The sequence below is a fragment of the Ictalurus punctatus genome, chromosome 9, assembly GCF_001660625.3.
Source record: "Ictalurus punctatus breed USDA103 chromosome 9, Coco_2.0, whole genome shotgun sequence".
NCBI classification, from domain to species: domain Eukaryota; kingdom Metazoa; phylum Chordata; class Actinopteri; order Siluriformes; family Ictaluridae; genus Ictalurus; species Ictalurus punctatus.
The window spans coordinates 2,238,550-2,262,642 of NC_030424.2; the positions used below are offsets into that span (position 1 = coordinate 2,238,550).

At 42.2% G+C, this 24,093-nt stretch overlaps 1 protein-coding gene across 1 annotated transcript; it reads right to left on the minus strand.

The window, feature by feature from the left end:
* Positions 1-988: 988 nt before the first annotated feature.
* sptlc2a (serine palmitoyltransferase, long chain base subunit 2a) lies at positions 989-22,450 on the minus strand. Its single transcript, XM_017476208.3, has 12 exons — positions 22,150-22,450; positions 19,119-19,313; positions 18,827-18,981; positions 17,575-17,723; positions 17,170-17,294; positions 15,814-15,907; positions 12,504-12,609; positions 11,517-11,736; positions 11,151-11,277; positions 4,228-4,363; positions 3,951-4,080; positions 989-2,740 (listed from the first exon to the last, which is right to left on the minus strand). The coding sequence occupies exons 1-12, from the start codon at positions 22,300-22,302 to the stop codon at positions 2,621-2,623; spliced, it is 1,710 nt and encodes a 569-aa protein (XP_017331697.1). The 5' UTR covers positions 22,303-22,450; the 3' UTR covers positions 989-2,620.
* Positions 22,451-24,093: the final 1,643 nt, after the last annotated feature.

Below are 24,093 nucleotides of genomic sequence, written 5' to 3' on the forward strand. Positions count from 1 at the left end.
TGGTGGGATTAGAGTAAGTGGATTTCCCCGGCACTCAGTGTGACTCAGTGCAGTTGAGGATTTGCAGAAATAAAGACATGCGGCTTCAAAAAAAAAATAAATAAATAAAATAATTTTTTTTTAAAAAGATTTATTTCTAAATATTGGCATGAAAAACCACTTAAGTGCTTAGATTTCTAATGTCCCTGAAGTGTAAAGGGTTTGAGGGATTTAAAAAGTCTTCATTCATGCATAAAAAAAGCACGCAGTTCTGCTATAAAGTGTTTGTACGGATTTAAAAGTCGTTTTGAAGTCTGTCGATTCAAACCGAGTTCACTTCCTCGCCAAAACGAATATAATTTTACAAACGGACATTTTGGATTTTGGGGACTTTTAACGTTTTGGGACCGTTAAACGTTTTGGTGTCCGTTTTGCACGTGTAGTATAGCGTTATTCTTATAGTAAGCTTATGATAAGTCTATTATTCTGGTCAGGGTGTAATAATAATAATAATAATAATAATAATAAACCCTGGATGGGACTTTAATAATGCACTTATTCACACCAAGTGACAATTTAGAGTAGCCAATTCCACCTACCAGAATGGTTTTAGGAGCTGGGAGGAAACCGGAGAACCCCGAGGAAAGCCATGCAAACATGAGGAGAACACGTACGACTTCATCTAGACGGTAACCCGAGCCGGAACCGGAGCAGGGAACGCCGGAGCCGTTAGCTGGGAACGTTACCCGCCGCGTTCGTAGGATTTATCGGCCTAGAACTGTACAGTAATAATACAACTACGGATCCTAATTTACACCCGAAGTGCTTCACGCAAAACCCTTCCAGAACTGTTAGAGACCACACCCCGTGAAAAACCTTTTCATCCAGTGCTCCGAAGCGTACACAGCCAGTCATGACGCAGCCTTCACTCAAGACCAGAAAAGTGTACAAAAGAGATCAGATGCTCCGTAGGCTGCGAGGAGGACAAACCACACCACCACCAGCACAATACATAATATTCTTCGCTTTATTCCGTGATGTGATTTTATCTTCATACAACAGTTCTATAACTTCTTGCAGCTCTCGTGTTTTACAGTGGGTCGTGTTTTTTTGTGTTCGTTTGTTTTTTAATCGAAGGGACAAACAAGAAAAACGACAAACCGTCCACGAAGACATTTCCCCCAACATTGACGATTTATTTATTTATTTGTTTGTTTTAAAATAAAAATGAAATCGGAAGACGAACGCATAGTAGGACGACGACGACGGCGACGTTGATAAAGAACGAATGGATCGAAGTAGTACAGGACGAGGCACGAAAGCCACTGTGTGTTCGTTTCAGAACCTTTCTAATAATAATTTTTGTAAAAAAAAAAAATAATAATAATAAATTTCCGCACGCATTCGGAAAGGTCACGGATTAAGATTTCTCATCAGTAGTATTCGCACCGTGAGCGTGCACAACTTTTTCGAGGATTTCTGGAGCTGCCAGAGACGGGGGGGAAAAAAAAAAATAATAATAATAACAACGCTTTTTTTTTTCCCCGCAAAAAGAACAAGGACGAGACGTCATTATTCATAATAAATAAATATGTACACGCACACAGCAGAGAATCTGGGAAAAAGACATGAAGCAGGTGTTAAGACTGGTGACACGGATGAATAAATGATAACGATAATAATAATAAAAAAATAAAAAAGACGACAACTTAAGACATTCCTATAAACCCTACGTTTTTTTTTTTTTTTTAAGTCATTCGTGATATTACGACGTTCCACTTGAACCTAAAAGCTTGTTAACGAGACTTTCTTTGGGAGTAAAATCTTACACTGACGGACGTGTCTCTGGAAACGTTTTCCCTAAAGTGCAACTTGATCGATGTTTGAACGCCGATAGATTTGATAGATGTGCACGAGCCGAGCGTGGTTTTTTTTTTTTTTTTTCCCCTCGACACCGACGTTGTGATTGATGTCTTAGGAGGGAGAATAAAAAGAAAAAGAAATAAACTTTCTAAGTGTTCGAAGAAAGACAGACACCAGACGCCAGGCACTGCGAATCGAAACGTAAATGTTTGTTAAAAAAAAAAAAAAAAAAAAAAGCTGAGATTTTTTGCTAACAAAGCTACAGAGGAGGGGGGAAAAAAAGAAAAAAAAAGAAAAAAAAAAAAAAAAAAAAAAAAAAAAAGGGAAAGAGCTGATTTAACAAGCCAGCGTCTCTGGGATTGATCATTTGTTCCCGCCGCCAGTCTGGTCCTACTTATTCAAAAAGATGCTTTGTGCACGTGAAAGAAAGCGGCTTGAGGGTTACAGTTACATATGGCTTTAGCGAGCACAATAAAGCGGTCCAAAGCATCATGTGGTTGGCAGCGAGGATTTGAAGCTTGTTTTTTTTTTTTTCCCCCCTCAAAATAAATGACACAGTGAGTTAAGGACAGATCCTGAATGTCAAATATGAGCAATGAGAACTGACAGAGAAGGCAAGAAAGAAAGAAAGAAAGTGTACTATGAGTGCCATGTGCTTCACAAAAACACGATGAGAAAAAAAGAAAAGAAGAAAAAAAAATTAAGTGTATTGAGTGGTTCAGTGGATCTTGTGGAAGGACAGAGAGCGGTGCACGTTTCCACCGGGGACGGAAGGCGTTCAGTCTTCACACTCCTCGTACGTGGTCTCGTCGTAGGGCCGATCGAGAGACGGGAGGATTCTGTGGCGCGAGGATTTCAACTGCAGCAGGTCTCCCACCTCGTTGATCGCGTTCAGGGCCTACAAAACACACACCAAGTCAACAACAACAACAACAACAACACACTCACACCGTCACCTGCAACTGCTAGTCAGATCACTGCTTCATATACGTGTTCATTTTACAGATGAGATGAGGTGAGATGCGGCACACATAGTCCCGGTTAATATTGTTTCAATTTGTTTATTATTATTATTATTATTATTATGATGATGTGCAGTGATATCATCTGTGGTGTGAACGAGGCAGTGAAACTCTAGATGTTTTCGACCCCTAAAGCTGTCCAGCTCCGCCCCGAGGTCACGTGGAGGCGCGTGAAGGGGTGGAAGCTCACGGAGGAGAAAAGGGTCGCCGAATAAAGAAATGAATAAACAAACAACCCAACCTCACGCGTTCAAGAGGAGGCATGAATAACGCCGAGAGGATCGTTAGCAAACAGCAATAAAAAATACAACTAAAAAACACCACATGAAAGGCTGAAAGCTACGTCACGCGCCGGGATCCTGATATTCCTCCGATTCCTGATGATGTCACAGCTGGACAAACAAAACAAAACAAAACAAAACAACCCCGGAAAAACACCTCGCTCTTAAAGAGATGCTCACGGACGCGATGAGCGGTCAGATCAAAGTTAGACCCTGTTTTCTTTCTCCCGAGGAGGAGAGGTGGAGGGGCGATTTTTCAGCGTGCTTAAAATCAAGGGTCCTTGGGGAGGCAGATTAAGATGCCTCTTTGATCTCCTGCCAGAGCAGAGCAGAATCCCCCCCCCCCCCCCCCCCCCCCCCCACCCCCACCCCCCACCGGCAGGCCCTTCTTATGTAAACCTGTCGACTCCGAGAGCCGAGAGAGCCGACACCGTCGATTAATTTACTGCGCGGGACACTTTGAAGACGTGGCCTCGCGTTCCTTTATCGCTGATCGCGTTCAAACAAAGACAGGCGTGTGTGTGTGTGTGTGTGTCTGTGTGTGTGTGTGTGTGTGTGTTCTCGTTCCTGACCTCATCTCCTACATATCAAGGACGTTAAAACGTCCAGCGTAAGGAACGGATCTCTGTGTGAGGGTAGCTGGAACTACTGTCAGACACCTGACCAATCGGAATCGAGATTTCAAAAGTGCGGTGGTGTAAAGAACAAGGAAGAGCTTCAGTAATCAGAGACTGTACGTGTAGACGTGTGTGTGTGTGTGTGTGTGTGTGTGTGTGTGTGTGTGTAGAGGTGCTGCGTTTATTACCGCGTCCAGCGTTTCTTTGGTGTGAGCCGCAGACACGCAGAAACGAGCTCTGGACTCGATGATGGGCGTGGCAGGGAAGCCCACGACAACCACACCTATGTTCCTTTTCAACATCTCCCGACCAAACGCCCTGAAAACCACACACACACACACACACACACACACACACACACACACACACACACACACACACACACACACACACACACACACACACACACGGATGAATTCGAGCGCTGCCGTCTTCTCTGATTGAAGCCAAGCTCTGCGCACTTACCCGATTTTGGCGGGCAGGTAGAGCATCATGGGAACTACAGGTGAATCATGGTTGCCGTAGATGATGAAGCCCATCTCCCTCAGCCTCCTGCGGAAGTAGTTTGTATTTTCCGCCAGCTGCTGGATGCGATCCCTGCCTGGAATTTGTGTTTAAAAATAAATAAATAAATAAATAAATAAATAAATAAACAAACATAAAAAAAAGGCATCTCAAACACTAAAAGTGGGTCGTTTTGGACTTGGCATTCATCTGCTTTTTCCACGGCTCTTCCATGCGATCAGACAATTAAAAAATAAAAAAAATATATATATTTTTTTTTAAAAAGTTACCAATCCACAGGACCTATTAGTGGAGTTAATAGGAAACCTGACCATCTGAGCTATAAACTTTATCATCACGCTGGAGCGAGAGCGACGCACGCAGCCGGTCCTGAATCGTTAAAGCGGGAATATTTTATACCTGCTGATTTTATAGGACTTCTTTAAAAAAAAAAAAAAAAGTTTCCCCTGTGATGTCATCACAGCACACCACGGACGCTGGTTTCGACTCGTGTTTGCAGCGTGAGGGTTTTATCGCACTTGAGCTCCGTGTAAGCCCGCGTGTCCTTGCCAGAGATGCTAATCAGCCGGCGGGGGGAGAAACAAAAATAAATAAATAAATAAATAAATAAATAAATAAATAAATAAATACCACGCAACCTGCGAGGAGCAGCAGAGGAGCTCTTCATCCGAATGAGATTAGACAGAGAGGCAGAAATGCTGTAAACAAACAAACAAACGTTTCGGAAAATCTACAATTCGCCCCAGAGCGGACGTATCGCTTAGAGAAGGCCTGCTTTGTTACGCCTGGCGGAAGATATTCGCGAGAGACCACTGCGTGATCTGTTCGGAAGGGCTCGGATTTCTGGGAAGCCGGTCGAACTTTCCGTGCACGCCAAGGAATGGCGCTAAGGAATTTGTCCTTCCGTGTTAACGTCTCACCGCGGTGTTTCCTTCGTGCCGGACGTGGCGGAGATCGGTCGAAAGAGACGAGCCGATCGATCTGCAACGAGATGTCCAGAGACTGACGTGTTCACCTTGAATACGTTCTCAGAGGTCAAACCTGGAGGTAGGTTTTACTTTACAGAACTTAGTGTTTGTTTGTTTTTTTTCTTTCCCCCCTGAAATCAGTAACGTGGGTGAAGGATGGAACAAGACAGGCAGACCATGCGAGTGCATGTTGGATGCGCACTTGCGAAAGGCTTGGAGTTCATGACCGGGTCACTCGCTTTGTAGTAATGAAACAAAGCCCCGACGGCGTCTAACGTGAAACACTTTGTTTACACGTCCTCTGCCCTCGCTCTTACCCCAGGGTACGCTTTTTGAAGAACCGATCCACATTTCCACCAGGTTAAGATCTGAACGTAATCAGCCATCGGGTTTTTAACCAACAACCGACCGTGCGGAATATTTTTAAACTACGACGTCAAATCCTTCAACGACATCACCGTAGGTATCTCTCGCCTCGTGCGTAAACAACTCCTCTTCAGTTTGCTGCAATTACCAGAAAAAATGGTTGGTACGTCCTCAGACCAAATTTCTTCAACAACAGAGCCGCTCCTCGGCGTGCACGGAAAGAGTGAACAAACAAGAACGGAAGCTTTCCGAACTGGAAGATCGTGCGGCGGTGAAATATATATATATATATATATATATATATATACAAAAAAAAAAAATTCTTTGGTGATGCGTCACAAAGCAGGCCTTCTCTAAAAGCGGCGCGGTGTCTCGCAAATTCTTCCACGATAAATCACAAAGCAGGCCTTCCAAATTCATCTGCTCGGAACAAACTGTTGATATTTCAAAGGCTGTTTGTTTATAGCATGTTTCCGCCTTGGATCATCTCTCTCCGTCCAATCAGAGTTGGACGCGGTTTCTTAAAAAAAAATAAATAAAAAAAAAAAATTAAAAAAAACCTCCGGAGATAAATCTCCCTGGGCCGCTCACGTCTTTTTTGGCATTTGTAAAGTAAAGTAGACTCCAACTGGAATCCGGTCACGTCACTGGTTCTCGGTTTCAGAACCGAGAAAAGCCTGGACCGAGAAAAGCCCGGTCTAGTGTCCGTGCAGAAGACGCGGTCAAGGCGGAGCTTGACGAATACCGAGCACAATAATATCTGCTCTGATTGAGATCGGAGAGACGTATAAACCGGCGGCTATTACTGCTGACGGCACCAGGTCACCAGGCACCAGACAACAGGTCCGGTTCCTAGGAGAGCCCTTAATTAATGGCGACATTTGCACTAAAGAAAGTCACTAGGCAAACCGGGTTTAACGAAAAGAGCATCTGAAAGCAATAAGGTTTGGAGAGGAACGTAAACTGCTGGACTTCCAGCCCTTGAATGGTCGAGCAGGCCCTCCAGGAGGTGGGGGTTGGGGATGGTGGTGGTGGTGGGATGGTGGTGCTGGGATAGAGAAAGGCTCTCTAAAGTAAATCTTTCTGGGGTACCCTTTCAACAGTTAGTTTCACAGTGGACCCCCCCCCCCCCCCCATAACTCCTTCCAGACACGGGGCTGCAGGATTTGAAGCGAGGGAAGGGACGAAAGAGCTTCCAGATGTGGGGGGCCGCTCCCCCCCGAAAAAACCCAGTTCCTCTGCACTTCCTTTTCATCTAAAGGGGTGAGATAAGTACAAACATCCACGTGAAGTTCAGGGTCTCCGGAGCCGGGCAAGGCGAGGCTTTACAGCGGCTTCTAGGCTACTCCCGAGTTTCAGCCGTCCTTTATTTCGAACCCCACAATCTCGCCGACGAGAGCGGACCATTATCTCTACGGCGAGGCATTTCACAGCCGTACAGCTCATTCGCAGCTCATCATGCGGAAGATTAACGAGCCCGGACGGGACACCGGATACGATTCTATATAAAGCATGAGAAATCTAAGCTTGACCTAGTTACACCACGGGCCAATCGGAGTCCCCGTAGTTACCGCTTTAGGATCTGGAACGCCACTCGTTCCAATATTATCGGTTGTTTGGGCTTCACATAAAATTAGATTAGAGAGCGAATAGCAAGACGTGTTTTGTCTCGCGTATTCGCTCACTGAAAGACGGACAGACACGCTCGAGCACCTAAAACACATGTTACCGAGTTCACTACCCAAGCTTGTCGATATCTCCGGACAGAGATGGATGCCTGGTGTTTGGCAAGTCCCAAATACACACACTGGGGCAATTAGGCTCCACAATGACCCTCAGATATACGGATTCCCAAAATACCAGGACACAAACAATGAGACGGGCAGAAACAAAGCGGAACTGTCTCCGTTTTTGAATTTTTGTAGTGGTAAGATTTAGCTTTTACAAAAAAACAGTATATATATATATATATATATATATATATATATATATATATGTATATATATATATATAATAACAATAAATCAGCGTATCACGCCCAACCCTGCGTGCATGTAATTAAAATGTACATTTATATTTGAATACAGCTTACAGCTCCGCCCTTCATCGAGCCTCTTCGAATTGCATCTGCGAAACGAGCCCGAGAATTCTTCAGCAGCTGTCGGCTCCTTAATCCTGACCTCGCACGTCAAGAAACCGGTATCGCCCCCTAACACCCCCCCCAAATACTAGCACGTTTACTCCTACGTACTTCGAAACCGAACGGCTGCCGAGTGACCAGAAATCACGCGAGCTCCCCGCCGCTTTGAGGCCGGCGCCCAAAACGAACCCGACACCCGCGTAACAGCGGGGTTAACGGCGCACGCGGAGACGCGAAAGCACATTTACAGCCGACTGCGAATTGACTCGGAGACTCTTAAGCCCACTGTGAAAGAGCGTTCTACGAGCGGGAGCGGAACGTGACCTGCTGAGCAAAGCCGATACCGACTCCTTCAAAGAGCGTCCGTGGATCACGGGCCCGACGTAGAGGAACGCCGATTCGGGAAATGATATACGGGTTAAATATCAACGTCTGGGTAAGCTTTCACTGCCTAGGAAGATCCGGACGTGAAAAGCGGGTCTTTATCGTTACTCCGTGAATAAACTGCTTCGAAATTTACATTAATAAATAAAAAAAAAAATTTTTTAATTGCTGTCATGGCAACATAACGACACCATGTCCAATCCCCTCACTGGTTCTCGCTTCCAGACTCGTAGGCATTTGCCAATTTGACTACGGCTAGCTCTTAAAATAGTAAATAAAAACATATATATAAAGGATGAATTTATATAAAGGAGGCTTGACTACGAGGCCGAACGAGGAGAAGGAACCCGAAGACGTGTGCGTTCCCATGAGGCTATCTACCTCGCTGACCTCCGCTCGATTAGTTTTCTTTGAGTCGCCACCTCCTCCCGAGCAAACACACACACACACTCGGCCGATTGTTCTTCGCGCCTCCCCGCGTAATCCATCACAGATGCTCCGAAAGAAGTTAATCTGTAACGATGTCATTAGTTAATCTGCAACCTGCTCTCTCGCTCTTAAAGCGGCGATATCGCTGCCGTTCAGCCGCGAAATCCGAACGGGTGGTCCGGAAGTGAAACTCGAGGGGGCGCAAACATTTACAGCCGCAACGTGACCAGCTAGGTTAGCGCCACAATTAATTAATTAATTAATTCACTCGATAAAAAAAGTTTCGCCGTTTGTTCTGTAAATAATAAAAGGATCGAATCTTCCCCAAGTAGACTAAACTCAGTCATAATGAAAGCCTGCTGAATAACTTCTTCACGATTTCCTCGGGCAAACGTATTCGCAATCGAAGTATTCCTATAACGAGGAACACGAGCCTGGCCCGGGAGAGCTCATGTACCTTAGATCTGCTTCTCAGAAATGACGTCAAATCCGTCAATCGGCAGGTGACGAGAGAAGAGGCCAAGCGCGGGGGGTTCAGCGTGATCCTCTCCGGATCAGGAAGTAGAACCCGGTCACGGCGGCGTGAAACAAAAGGCCACTGTGGAACCCACGTGTGCACGAGAGATGGGCAAAGCCGTCTAAGCTGGTCTACTTTCGCTCATATTAGTCGCAGTGAACGCTACCTGGGCCTGACAAGCCTGGAGGGCCTGTCAAGCCTGGAGGGCCTGTTTGTTGTAGCTGCCGGCCGTGATTGAGTGGCGAAGCCGTTCAGAGAGTCCAATCAAAGAGCTGGATCGAGCCCGAGCTGCATGTGGGTAATTGTTAACACATTTCTGGAGTTTAAACGCCGGGGCTAAATATTTTACCTGGACGCCGTCTGTACATCTGTACAAGCAATCAGTCTTATTTCACGAGCGGTGAGAAAGTGTACAAAGAAGGAGAAAAAAAAAAAAGAAAAAGAAAAAAAACACCATCTTCTCCCTTCTCTTCAGTCGTTCTCTTTGAAAAACCCGATTCTGATCCGGGTCCAAGTTTATGTGCGGCATCTTGAGCAAATAAACGTCTCGAGGGTTGTATTTGCGTCGTAAAAACCAAACAGCCGCTAGAGCAGTTAAAAGAACGGGAAACGTCGACGGCGAGTGCGGTTTAGTCCCGCCTTATCACGGGAGGGTTTATGTGTATAATCGTTGATAGGGTGACGCTTTCTGTAAGGAGTCTCCAGTGCCGGCGTTTTGTAGCATGTCACGGAAGAGTCAAAAAGGATAATAATATGTACGTTTTATATTTTAATCTATTCTGATTCTATTTCGCGAACAGCTTTACAGCTTATGATCCAAAACTAAAGGAGTAATCCTTAACGCATCAAACATATCCATTACGATCGGATTCATTTGGGGTCGGGGTGGGGGTGGTAGTGGGGGTGGGGGTGGGGTGGAACACTCTGTACACTTCATCACTGGCTCACTGTTCCCGCACAACGGATTACCAGAAAAGGCCCGTGTGTTGTTTTTTCCCCCCTGTTGGCTCGCGCCTGTATTCGTTTCACACACTAAAGCTGCAGATAGGAACTGATCCAAGATGTGGAAGCAATCATAACAAAGCTCGGTGTGTGTGTGTGCAGCGGTGTGGAAACACTGGCACTCCAGGTAAACAGCTTTCACAGGAGGAGTGAACTCAACACTGAGAAATAAAAAAAATAATAAAGTCCAACACTAATATTACAGTTCTCTCTTTGGGTTTGTTTTTTTTGGACAATTTATGACACTTATTAATGCTTTTTCCTTAACGTTTGTCACCATGCAATGACGACACGCGTTACGGCCGTACACAGGGTCTAGCGCTAGGTGAGTCCTGCCCCCTAGTGGCACACAATATCAGGCACAGTGCAAAGCCTGCCATCTTTAAAGATTTTTATTTCAGCATGTGATTTAATTATACAGTATAAATAAAACCCTCCCAAAAACTAAATTCCCGTAAATGATTCAAAGGGGGTTAATAAAATCCTCACGTGTCTAAAGAACCCACCCCCAGCCCACGTCATGCTGTTCTAGGAAAACAATCAGGAACAAGACGACGCAACGAATAAGACTCGCTATCACCACCCCGAATTTGATTACATCCCCGTACACACGTGGCAAAGTACTGTACCGCTTGCCAACGAGGTCAAGACGACACGTTGCACTTTATTTATAATCCAGCAGTTACTATGGAAACGAGAACGCATTACAAACGAACGCATTCGACTCTGCACACCTGGGATTTGCAGCTACGGTTATAGAAGACGAAACATCTGACCGATCAGACGTGAGAACGCAACAGCGCTGTGGTTTAAAAGTCAAACAAAACATTCCTTGTGTAAATTTTTTTAAATATATATATATATAAATAAATAAGGTTGAGAAGTAAGGTGATTAACAGAACTTTGTTTATCAATAAACATCTATTAGGTGAAGTGAAATTTCATTCAGAAATAAATTCCTCCTGTCCTCGCTTCGTCAGAGGGAAGGGCGGAAAAGGGAGGGAAGGGAAAAGGGAGGCGAGGAAAAGAAAACATAATTGAGAAATGAGACTTTTACCTATCGTGGTCCCGTCCTCTCCCATAATGCACTTCATAGAAGTGATAATTTGCTCCACAACAGGAAGCGACATGGAGGTGGCGTACACGGCACTGTGAGATTGAGAGCGCAGGTAATCTATCAACTCCTACACACAGAGAGAGAGAGAGAGAGAGAGAGAGAGAGAGAGAGAGAGAGAGAGAGAGAGAGAGGAAATATGTAACAATATTCCCATGCAACATTCTATGATCACAAACTGCTAACACACTGCTGTTTATTCTTAACACTAGCACTGCATTATAAAATAAATATCTTTTGAAAAATAAAACCAGGTCTCGAAAGCCACAATTACGGATACGACGTTCCCAAAACGCCGACGCGCCGCACCTTTCTCCCGCCGATGTAACCCCCCGCTGCTCCGAAGCTCTTGGTGAACGTTCCCATCATGATGTCCACGTCTGTAGGGTCGAGGTTGAAGTAGTCGACCACGCCCCTACCCCGGGAACCCAGAGCGCCGATGCTGTGAGCCTCGTCCAGGTACAGGTAGGCTTTGTACCTCTTCTTCAGGGCGATGATTTCAGGCAGGCGCACGATGGAGCCCTCCATGCTGAGAAAATGGGCGGAGTTATACAGATACATGTTTAATATTTGTAGAAACAGTGCATTTGCAAATAACCCAGATAAGCGTCGAGGGGGTCCGAGCACTGAATTGCCCCCAAAGGATGATCACTTTAATCCGGTGACATGTCAAATGTTTAAAATGTGACAACAGCAAAATACCTCAAATGCGCAACGTAAAGCATCGCTCGGCACGATTAGCGTTAGCAAAGGTGCTGTTTTCGAGCCTACGTGATGCAATGATGGTTTAACAACGTGAAAGGCAAGAGTCTAATAAAAAAAAAAATTTTTTAAATAAAAAACCTACATGAAATGTTAACAACTGCATAGTTCTCCTTCTTTAGAGTACTGGAACTCTTTAGTTCAGAACACAAAAGGTTCTGAATGGGTTTGGAAGGCAAAGGAGCAACCCGTCTTGGAACTATGTAGTTCTCATTCGTTAGAATACCGGACCTGGGTAGATCTTGTTCTTTAGAGTACTGGAACTTTTTATTTCATCGTAAGGTTCTGAATGGGTCAGGAATGCACAGGAGGAACTTGTCCAGGAACTGTGTAGGTCTTATTAGTTCATCAAAAGGTTCTCAAACCTCAGTGAAAATATGTCTAATGCATTCCTTTAGAAGCATATATAGAAAATACATATAGGACAGTGAAAAGACAACAAAAAAAAAAAACAACAACAACAACAATAATTTGTGCAATGAAACACTTCTCGAGGATTTCTCCTACGATTTAAATACAGAGCAGCTCATATACCTATAAATCCCCTCCACCAGTATGAGGATCTTCTTCCAGGGCCGGTGGGTTCTGGGCTGGCCGTGCACTATCGCGTCTCTGAGCAGCTTCTCCAGGCTCTGCATGTCTGCGACGAGCAAAACAGCGTCATCCGTTAAAAAAAAAAAAAAAAAACCCTCAAATATTCAGAAATTCATTAAACGGTGACCTAATCGTATTCAGGTTAAAATATTTAGCAAGCTCATGAACGATACGCTGACCTGAAACGGCCTTGAACACGTGAGTGGAAAACTCCGGCAATTACAGGCTACACTGGGTTTGTAAATATATATATATTTACACATATATATATATATATGCTGTGCCGCAGATGTGGACCAGATGTGCGCCGTATCTTTAAGGCCATTATTGGTTCCCGCAAAATACCGAGACGCATTTATTGTCCCACGCACATGTTCTAAAGCTACATTATAAATACCCTGAAGGCTTATATTGAGATAATTAACAGACGTTTCTTTAATTTTCGCATGAATTCCTCTAGCTGGATTTCTTATTTAAATATGCATTCCTAGCACAAGTTATATAAATATATTTCACGTTGTCACATGTTCCCATGAGAGCAGAACAACAAACATTAAACATTATATATTATATTATATAATAACCTCTTTAGCTACACCACATACATCAGGGATACCTCAAGGCGCAATTCTGGGGCCACTTCTTTTGAATAATTTTTGCACTTTCTCGGTTTATATCTCGTGTCGTTTCGATCTGAAATCATCAACGGTGTTAAGTCTAACAGAAATTAAGACCTGGAGGATATGTTCCTTGGGATTAACAGTGATCAAAAACTGATTTGTAGGAATAAAATTCTAATCTAAAACTCTACACACTCTCACATCTTGTTACGTCCGTATATATCCTTTGACGCACGCCCGCTGAGACTCATTCGCATCTTCGGCTGCAATCAGGCCCAGGTTTCTTTATTCAATACGGAAAGAGGTCAAGATACGGATGCTCGCCCTCTCTCGCATGTCAGAACTGAATCGGACGTTTGGTTCCCTTAAAAACAATGCTTCCTCTTGCTTCTTCCTGTCTCTGACCTTTTGTCCCCGTACCTGCCCACCCACTTCCTCAGTATCCCTCGGTTTAAACTCGGACTGAAAAGAAGCCAGTGCGGAGCTACAAAGTTGATCAACTACCTCTCGACCTCAGTGCTGTGGATAGAATTAAAGTTTCTGTAATAGAACAGCGGCCGCAGGACAAACCACAGGTTTGTAGTAATGTAGACATAAAAAATATATATATTTATGGAAGGAGTGTCCAGTGTCAAAGCTTCACAAAAGTCCAAAGTTTTGCTTCTTATCATCAAGTTGCATCTCATTATATTCATTCAACGGAGATTAGAAAGACCGAGTTTGGAGCGCGAACAAATGTATAGCTGCTCTAGCGTAAGCGATAACAATTAACAATAAATGGATAAAAATCCATTTCCGTTTACAGATAGTATTTACGGCTATTAAAGACTAATAAAGGAGGCATTTTTACTGCGACGGTGGTCGGTATGGTGATAAGATGACGAACAGTCATCCATGTTTAGTACAGAAGCGCTCCCTTTGGGTGGTTAAATATCCGTCCGTCCTCAGATAAACGCTCCTGACCTTCACGTCAAATAAACACTGTGGCGCGAGTCATTATCGTCACGGGTTTAGCGACGTTAGGGTCAATAAACTGACTGGTAACAAGGAGACTGCGGGGACTTCAGAAAACACGAGTGATGGCGTATTACACATTCCGCTCAGGTTTTTCATTCATTTAGAAGATTTACAAGTCACTAGCGTGATCGTGCAAATCGACGCTTTAAGGGTTTCATCCAGAGTAACGCGGCCAAAAAAAATAAATAAATCATGACGGGAGTGACTTTTTCGAGCGACAAAACAGAGAGAGATGGCGTTTAAGGTCGATCCGAAGAGGCTCCGGCATTTTCACCTAGGGGGAGGGGAGAAAAGAAAAAAAAAGAGAAAAAAAAAAAAAAAAAAAACACCCTCGACGCTACTCCGAGAGCTGCACTGAAATAATAAACATGGCTGAACTACAGGGTTGTGTGTTCCATCGACATTAAATTGGGTGGATGTCCTTTTGTGCACGTTGGAGCTCGTCCAAGGAAACTATCCGTAGGCCGGCGTGTCAACAGGCGAAAGCTGTGAGTAAGAGTGTTTGCGCGTGTGTGTGTGTGTGGGTGTGTGTGTCATAAAATGCACTGCAAACAAATCATTAACTAGAATGTTCAGGTACATGTTAAAATGCCCTCAATGGAAGAAATGATTTATTTTATTTTATTTTCACCTTCAGAATGCGACAGTAATGCTACACAAGAAGATGTGGAACTTACTAGAGCTTCATTTAATCCTTTTTTTTTTTTTTTTTTTTTTTTAACCCATACTGGAACCTAAAGAACTTCTAGTACTAGTTCAAAAAGTGGTGCGAGAGTTAACCGACTGCAACAAACGTACTGATGAAACGACTCGTCGATGAAGAGTATTAGCATTTGTTAGCATTTGACGACGACGACGACGACAACCCACGGTATAAAGAAATTCAAATGATTTTCGTTCCTTCAGATGGTTGTTGGAAATATGAAATCATTCAGACACGCTAAATATCTTAGTGAGTTCTACTACTATATATGATCAGAAAATAAAAAAATAAAAAAAAAGTACTTCTTCTGTTCCTTAGGGCTGAACTTACCGAGCCTGTTTCCGTAATTAAAGCAATTAGCGCAGTTAAACGCTGATAAACGACAGCAAACTGTGTTTAAATGTCGATCATGTTACGTGTCTCACGTTGCACGGATTTAAGGCTGTACGACTTCTTAAAACGCACTCGGACGAGTGGACGATCTGGCAGCTGAAATCGGAGATCCTGAAACCGAGCATGCGCAGCGGGGAAGCTCATGTCCATCAACAGAGCCTTTGTTATTGCTGCATAACCGGGCTTTTCTTCGATCGAGAATGCAATGTATACGTCTGGGAGGTTTTAACACCGTGTTCAACTCCGGACTCAGCAGCGGAACTTTGTTTGTTTAGGTTTTTTTTTTTAATTAATTAATTCATTCATTTATTTATTTAAAGTGTTGTGTGATGTGGTACAAGTAACCAATCGGCAACAACCGGAGCAGCCGACCACGACCACACCCACCCGTCAGAACCGTCCGTTGTTATACGTATCAAGTTTAAACATGTACCACTACAACCTTTGGTACTGAAATAATGGATCAGGAGGGTTCATTTGTTCAAGAACTGGGAATAAAACGTTCGTGTGTACTCACTGTTGTGCTTGAAAACCCGGATGGTGGAGCCAGATAAACGCGCTCCCAAAACTAGAGAGGCGTGGTTCAGTTCGTCGCTCAGAATCAGACAGCCCTGCACATACACAAAAGAAAACACAATATCAGACGGGAACGGCTCCGGTGACGCAGCAGACTGGTTTGTATGGTACATGCGGCCTCGTGGGAGGATTAACGCTCTTATTTTCAGTTTGTGTCGAAATCGATCTCCGTCCTCGTAATTACACAACGCTCATTCATTTCTGTAACAAGAGGAACTGAAAGATCCGTGGTGTTCCGGCGTGTGTGAGGAAAAGGGAAGTTGTGGAATTTCTCCGATTTGCAAACGCACGTCTCGTACCGTATGCACCAGCTTGTTTTCGAGCGTGCGTTTTGTGTTCTTTCTGAAGTTTATAATGTCCCCCCCCCCTCAGAAAGCATTCGTGATAAACTTCTATAAATAAATTCCTGCTTTCACTAGGCATGAATATTCATAAGTAAATACCTAGGGTTCATAAATATTCATTAGCTGACACGCAAGTTCCAAAATGACATGAATATGAAGATGTGGAGGAGCAAAATATTCAAGTGTGAGGCCAGGGTGGGGTTTTTCTAGATGCAAGTGTATAACTTATCAACAGTAGATTTACTTCGAGAGTGTGCGAGGTAACGTTAGCTTACGCTGTTAAATTAGCACGCTAATACCATGCTCGATGAAGATGGAAGGGATTCAATAACAAATACTTTCATTACAATCAATGTTTTGTAACCAAAAAACACGTTTACTCCCTGGCTATCGACACTCCTGTCTTCGACGTACAGATTGTTCTACTTGTACTCGTTACGTTTTGACTTAGTGTAGCGCTCAGTAGCTTATATTAGCTCTTAAACAGCTAACGTATACCGTATCATCCTTGACGTCCGAGTTATGGAGCACGATGAAGGTACAGAAGGCTACTTTATGGTTTGTCATGCAAAGATAGTTCGTTAAATAATTCACTAAAATCAATCTTATCCTGAAAACAGAGATGTTTCTTAACCTTTTGTTATTGCTACAGCGCCCCCACTGGTTACACTGGTATTGCATCGTGCGGAAATAACTGCCGGATGCAGGATTTTTGGCTTGTATCGGATTTTTTAAAAAATCGCGGATCTTGTCGAAACGGTCTTCCTGGAAATCCTTATAGAAGACAAACCGCAACAATAATAGGAAACGTCCACAATACAGCAATTTAAGGGGACTTCGATTAAGATACCAGAGTTTCAAGAACACGTCACGATTTCAGTCTCGTCCATGTGAAACGACATGGTTAAGATTAGATCGTGTGCTGCGATTTAGGACAGATGTTCACTCTGTACCTTGCCAGCCAGAGCTGGAATATTCATGGAATTGGTTGCGAAACCCATCCCGAACGCCATGGCCGACTCCACGCCCAGGAACCTCGCCACCAGCTTCTCCAAATCCTCATGTCTGTCCAGGTTACCTATAAAAAAAAAAAAGAAGGAAAATAAAATAATAAAAAACATGGTGCAGTCAGCCAAGATAAACCACAAGATCACTTCCTGCAGTGTAAACACCTACTACAGGGCGTGTGTGTGTGTGTGTGTGCGCGCGTGAGAGAGAGTGTGTGACAGTGTGTGTGTGTGTGGGCGGGCGTGTGATTTTCTGAGAATTAGCAGCCCACGGAAAGCAAATCACTTCAGCAGGCTGTAATAATTCACAGTGTCGAGATAAATAAGGTGTTGTGCTGAACGAACACACACCCATCTCCTGCCTGGTGCTGCTCACGCCGACGCCGTGCTTCAGAGTGACGTCCGCCGCCGCGTCGGCGCACGAGCCCTTGTTCACGGCGAAGCCCAGGTAATTATACGAGCCCATGTTGATCACGTCTTTCACCACTCGACCTGTGTAGCTGCGAGAGAAAATGCCTGTGTTATGAAAATCAAACCCAGAGCTGAAAGCCACTCTGAGCCGGGTCTGTATCTGCTCTGTGATTTACGCCGCGTCTTATCGCCAAGGCCGGAACAGAAAAGGGCTTCACAAACGCTAACATGGTGCTTAAGCATTACTAGCCTTAAAGGTGCGGTTTGTAAAGCTAAACTCCAAGCGTTTTTCACTGAAATTTAAGAGAAAACGTACAGTTACGGTCGAGGCGAATGTTAATTTGGAGGTATACTTTTGTTTTTTGACAAAAACAAACAATTATAAGGGTTAATTCTGAATGCATGGAATATAAAAAGTAATATAAATATAAGCAGGTGGTGTTTTGTATCTTTTAACGTACACCGTACCTTTAAAATTCATGTAGTTTGCATAACTAGACACAATATTTTTTTGATTTTTACAACAAAATATCATTGCACAGGTTTCTAACCTTCGGCCAAATAAACAGTAGTGTTGCGTAATTTTTTTTTTAAAAAACCTTATTCTATTAATTTTTTAAATTTGTTTTAAAAAGGTCAAGTCTGTAATTACAGTTGAAATTTTAGCTTGAAAAAGTCAGAGGTTAAAGATTCAGTACAAAATTGTATTATCCAAATCAGCTGCTTCCTATCAGAGTTTGTAGTAGTAGCAGTTTTAAAAAAAAAAAAGAAAAAAAAGAAAGAAAAAAAAAAAAAGTTTCTAATCATTACACAATATCAATCCGGATGGTCATATTCCCCAACCCTTTTCTACACCTGTAACAATTACATCATCAGCAAAACTACCATTCCATGCATGAACTGGTTTCTTCATGTTTATATTTTTCTGGCCCAGAAATTAGCCCCCGCCTACACCCCCCCACCCCACCCCCCAATGGAAACAGAGCCTCAGAATGTTTACTACACAAGGCGTACGCTGATTCAAAATAAGAAGCGAGCCTGGCTGATAAAAATAAAACAAAACAAAACAAAAAAAAACACACAAGGTTTTTTTTATTGTTTTCATTATAACTGCAAGTCAAGCAGTAGAGCGCTCTAAAAACATATCACAAATTCCTTCTTTAACTTTAACCCCGGGGTCAGAGCTGCTCACCTGAAGGTCCAGTTGTAGTCGTGGGACACTCGCTCCACCAGGTCCATCTTGTCCCCGGGCACGCTACATATGGGCCTGTTCCAGTTGTCCCGGATCCTCATGTATAAGTTTCGGTTGTAAAAATTCTCAAAGTCTTGATAAAGTGGGACGAAATCCTTGAAAGTCGAGAGAGAAAAAAATAATATATATATATATATATATATATATATATATATATATATATATATATATATAAAATAATAAGTATACAGTATGATTCCAGAAATACTGTTATTAGCAATATGAATTTTACCTTTTGTTCCTCTCTTTCTCTAGCGATGTGGCATTTTTCGATCCTCCACTGGCGGAGGAAGTCTCTCAGGTAGCCGAAGATGGTGAGGATGCCGTAGCTCATGTACGTGAGTACGGCCACCAGCATCGGGGTCTCTTCAAACGACTCGATGAAGGGCTTGCTGTATAAGCCTCCATTACACTCGCTATGGTGAAGCTGCGAGTCAGAAACCAAAGAGATTCACTTAGAAAAAAGATTCGCTTAGAAAAAAAAAAACAAAAAAAAAAGATTCGCGTAGCTAAAAGATTCGCGTAGCTAAAAGATTCGCTTAGCTAAAAGATTCATGTAGCAAAAAGATTCGCTTAGCTAAAAGATTCACGTAGCAAAAAGATTCTATAAGTAAAACGTTTCAATTAGCAAAAAGATTTACATAGCAAAAACATTCATTTAACAAAGAGATTCATTTAGAAAAAAGATTCGCTTAGAAAAAAGTTTCACTTAGCAAAAAGATCTGCTTTGTAATAAGATTTGTTTAGCAAAAAGATCTGTCAATTAAACAGGTCTTGGTGTATTCCATAACTACTGGGGGACAAAAAAAAAGCATTAAAAAATTAAGATACTTAAGAAAACTTATTAAGAAAACTTTTGGACAGGAAATAAAAATAAAGAAATTGCTCTAAACCCAATGTACTTTTTAAAAAGAAGAGAAAATGGCTGAAATCGTAGCCAATATTTAACGACTTTAAAGATGCATTTATATCTAAAATATACTCTCAGACGATATTTTACATGATAGCTGCAGTGCGTGTGTTGAATATCAGGATATACTGTAATTATTAGAAAGTTAAGAATGAATGTTTTGACTGTTTAATATGGTTGAACGCAACACGTTATAAATGTGTCATTTTTAACGTCTGTGTACTCGTTTAGGGTTTATTTCTTTAAGTCTCCATCGCTAAATTGGCAGTGTTAGCGTTTAATTCCAACGACGCAAACGTCCTACACATCCAGCCAGACGCTAGGTGTGAAACTGGACTTGAGTCATAAGCCCAAAACAATGCCACACTTTCCAGCATTCACATTAAGCCAGTAATTTAAAACCGCATGTCTCACAGGAGCACAGAACTGTGTCTAGTAACGTCGCTAATGAATATACCAAGGAGCACGGATAAACATGAGCATGAATTAGCTGCACTCGGATCCTGATCGTCATGCAAACAATTAAAAATCACAAATTAATTTAGATCTATGGAGTACAGCTAAAGGGTATTTACTGCCTGGATTTTTGGTCATCCAGAGTATTTACTGTCCCGAGTATTTACTGTCCAAGGTATTTACTGTCCAAGGTATTTACTGTCTCAGGTATTTAATGACTAGAGTATTTATTGACTAGAGTATTTGCTATCCCTAGTATTTACTGTCAAGAGTATTTACTCTCCTGTGTATTTACTGGCCCGTGTATTTATTGCCTATACTATTTACTGTCCCGAGTATTTACTGTCCCAAGTATTTACTCTCCTGAGTTTTTAATGCCTATAGTATTTACTGTCCCGAGTATATATTGCCTATAGTATTTATTGCCTATAGTATTTACTGCCTATAGTATTTACTCTCCCGATTATTTATTGCCTGTTGTATTTACTGTCCCGTGTATTTAATGTCCAGAGTATTTACTCTCCCAAGTATTTATTGCCTATAGTACTTACTCTCCCAAGTATTTATTGCCTATAGTATTTACTCTCCCAAGTAATTATTGCCTATAGTACTTACTCTCCCAAGTATTTACTGCCTATAGTATTTACTCTCCCAAGTTTTTACTGCCTATAGTATTTACTCTCCCGAGTATTTATTGCCTATAGTATTTACTCTCCCGAGTATTTACTGCCTATAGTATTTACTCTCCCGAGTATTTACTGCCTATAGTATTTACTCTCCCGAGTATTTACTGCCTATAGTATTTACTCTCCCGAGTATTTATTGCCTATAGTATTTACTGTCCCGAGTTTTTACTGCCTATAGTATTTACTGCCTATAGTATTTACTCTCCCGAGTTTTTATTGCCTATAGTATTTATTGCTTATAGTATTTACTGCCTATAGTATTTGCTGTCCCATGTATTTATTGCCTACAGTATTTATTGCCTATAGTATTTACTCTCCCGATTATTTATTGCCTGTAGTATTTACTGTCCCGAGTATTTAATGTCCAGAGTATTTAATGTCCGGAGTATTTAATGTCCGGAGTATTTATTGCCTATAGTATTTACTCTCCCGAGTATTTATTGCCTGTAGTATTTACTGTCCGAGTATTTAATGTCCTGTGAGTGGTATGTTTATTTTTTATATTTACTTTCACATGATTTGCGTCACGTGACTAATGTACATTTGCCCAGGATGGATTGATTTTCACACGTGGTTTTATTCATCACGTTATTCCCCTGATGTCACGCCCTTACTCCCGCTCACTTCCGTAATCTCTGGACAGAATTTGTTGAAAGACTTTCACATCTTACTAACTGTACATAAAACCGCGCGCGGGCGCGTGCGTGTGTGTGTGTTTGTTTTCTCTCATGTTATTACTGTCCTGTCTGCCTTCCCAAGATACTCAAGTTATATGCAGCAGAAGAATCATTAAAAACCCCAATGTGACCTAAATACATGACTGACTTAACAAATCTAGGAATCCGGGAAATCTGACAGAAACAGGGAAAGCAGTACACAACTCAGACAGGGGTTTGATTAATACACTCTGTCAATGCTGTGTGTAAAAATACAAAAAAAACTTTAAAAAATAAAATAAAATCACTAGTTTCTGTGCAAAGTACTAGCTTGTCACGCTTGATAAACAAGTCGAAGACGGTGTGGTGATAAAACTCAGAGAACCCAGAGGTAAATAAACAGCTCCAGGGCTGGGCTTGGAGTTGAACTTTCTGATCCGAGATCAGCTCGGGATGAAGTGTGAAGTTTTCAGGCAGGTGCTGAGAACTGATCCAGGTGTACTTGTGAGGTGAGAGAGTTTATAACGCGTTATGTAGAGGTCATAACCTGCTCACCTTCTCGTCATGTTTGTAGAAGGACCGGAGATTTTCCTGGTGACACCGCTGCTGATCCTTCACTGCGCTGCTTCTTCCCGGTTTCACGCCGTTCACCGCCCGGTGCTGACACACGTCCCCGTTCGCCTCCTTGTTCACCGCGCTTTCGGTCATACTTCCCTACAAAGACGTGTAAGGACACATTAATAAATTTCCAAGAATTAAAATTAAACAAACCCTCCACGGAAATAAGCGCACACTTCCCCTCTGAAACCCACTAGCACTAGAACCTGAAATTCCAGCCTCCGCATTCCGGAAGTCGACGCCTATGGTAACCAGAATGAGCAGCCAATCACAGGCGCCGCTTTGGCGCGGTAGGCGTGGCTAGTGTGTCAAATTCCATCGGCCGCCTGAGCAAACAGGGCGGGGTTTAAGTAGGCGCGTGATGAACGAGAGTAACCTCCAGACGACCAATCAGAAGCGCTTCCTGAATATGACGTCGGCTAACCAGCTCGCGCTCGCCTAGCGGTTCCATAGCGGTTCGAAGTGGTACTGCGAAGAAGAGGTTGTCATGGAGACGCTGGTTAACAGGAAGTAGATAGAACGTAACATAGAAACGGATAAATATATTTAAATAGAATTATAACTTCTAATAATACATATTGTAATATGAATAAATGTATATGTCATTTTTAAAATTTACAGTTTACCTCTATTATAGATTTTATCATATTTTTGCAGGCGAGGTTGTCAAGGAAACGTCAGGTTACAGGAAGTAAAAGCAAAGTAATTAATTATTATTATTATTATTATTTTCTGTCTTAATATTTAACATAAAAATGAAGATGAGAAATTTTACTGTATTTCTGCAGTGAAAAGGAAATAACAAAAAAAAATTTCAACATAATTTTAAAAAATTCTAATATTTTCTTTTTAGTATGAAGAAAATGGGGAAATAAAAAAAAACACCAACAACAAGAAGAAACTATAAATAAAACTATCAAATGTATTTTTTTGCAGGGGAGATTGTCATGGAACTTATTTAAAGAATTGTCCAGGACAATATATTTTAAAAATTCCTCTCAATATTTAACATTATTGAAGATAACAATGCCATATTGTTATATCTAAATTGAAATTTAATTTGTCATTGATTTAAATAAAGCCACTTATAAATTAGGATCATAATTATCAAATGAAATGCATCGATGTAGAATTACATTTAAAAAATAAATAAATAAATAAATAAATAAAAGTTTTGGCACCCAGGCCTCTCCAGACTAGCACGAATTGTGTGTTTAAAGAAATATGAAGAAAAATCTGCATGTTAATCAGTGTATTCGTGTACTTGTCCTGATTCTGCTTGTGCCTCAGCTTCTTAGGACAATTCACGTCAAAAGAAACGTCATTATCCATGTGGAATTGTGCAGAAAAGCACGAGGTACTGTAATTAGTTTGTAGTCGAGGCCTGCAGGCTGAAACAAGCTCTGAGAGCCTGATGGTGGCTCTAGAACATCATAATCCAACCTGCTGCCTTATCAGACACTCAGTGTGTGTTGTTGGTTTTTTTTATATCCTGTGTTTGCTATGGGGAGGCCTGTAAACCCCCAAAACCAAACGTGCAATCCACAATCCACAATCGAGGCCCTGTGCATGGATGTGTCTCTCAATTAGCAGCCCAGCCCCATCAGCACATCCATCCCACGTGGCTGCGCTCTGTTTTTAACATAATGGCTTCATTGTCAGTGGGAACTCGTTGAGGAAAGGCTCGGGACGAGAAAGTAAAGTGCTCTCCTGCTGCCAAGACGAGATAAGACGGCGCTTAAGTTTTATTAAATGATGACTGCCATTATTTTTATATTTGCACACTAAATAGCTTCTATTCCAGGCAGCCGTCCTGCTGAAAAGACATTAACCACATGCATAAGTAGGATATTTAAAGCGGTGATTTTCTGATAGTGTGTG

What these genes read in the sequence shown, in the direction of transcription:
- sptlc2a (XM_017476208.3), bottom strand. Translation starts at nt 22,302, where the DNA reads ATGACCGAAAGCGCGGTGAACAAGGAGGCGAACGGGGACGTGTGTCAG. An exon ending in TCTACAAACATGACGAGAAG is followed by an intron (nt 19,314 to 22,149) that starts GTGAGCAGGTTA and finishes TCTGACTCGCAG; the next exon opens with CTTCACCATAGCGAGTGTAA. An exon ending in GTTACATCGGCGGGAGAAAG is followed by an intron (nt 11,278 to 11,516) that starts GTGCGGCGCGTC and finishes CTCTGTGTGTAG; the next exon opens with GAGTTGATAGATTACCTGCG.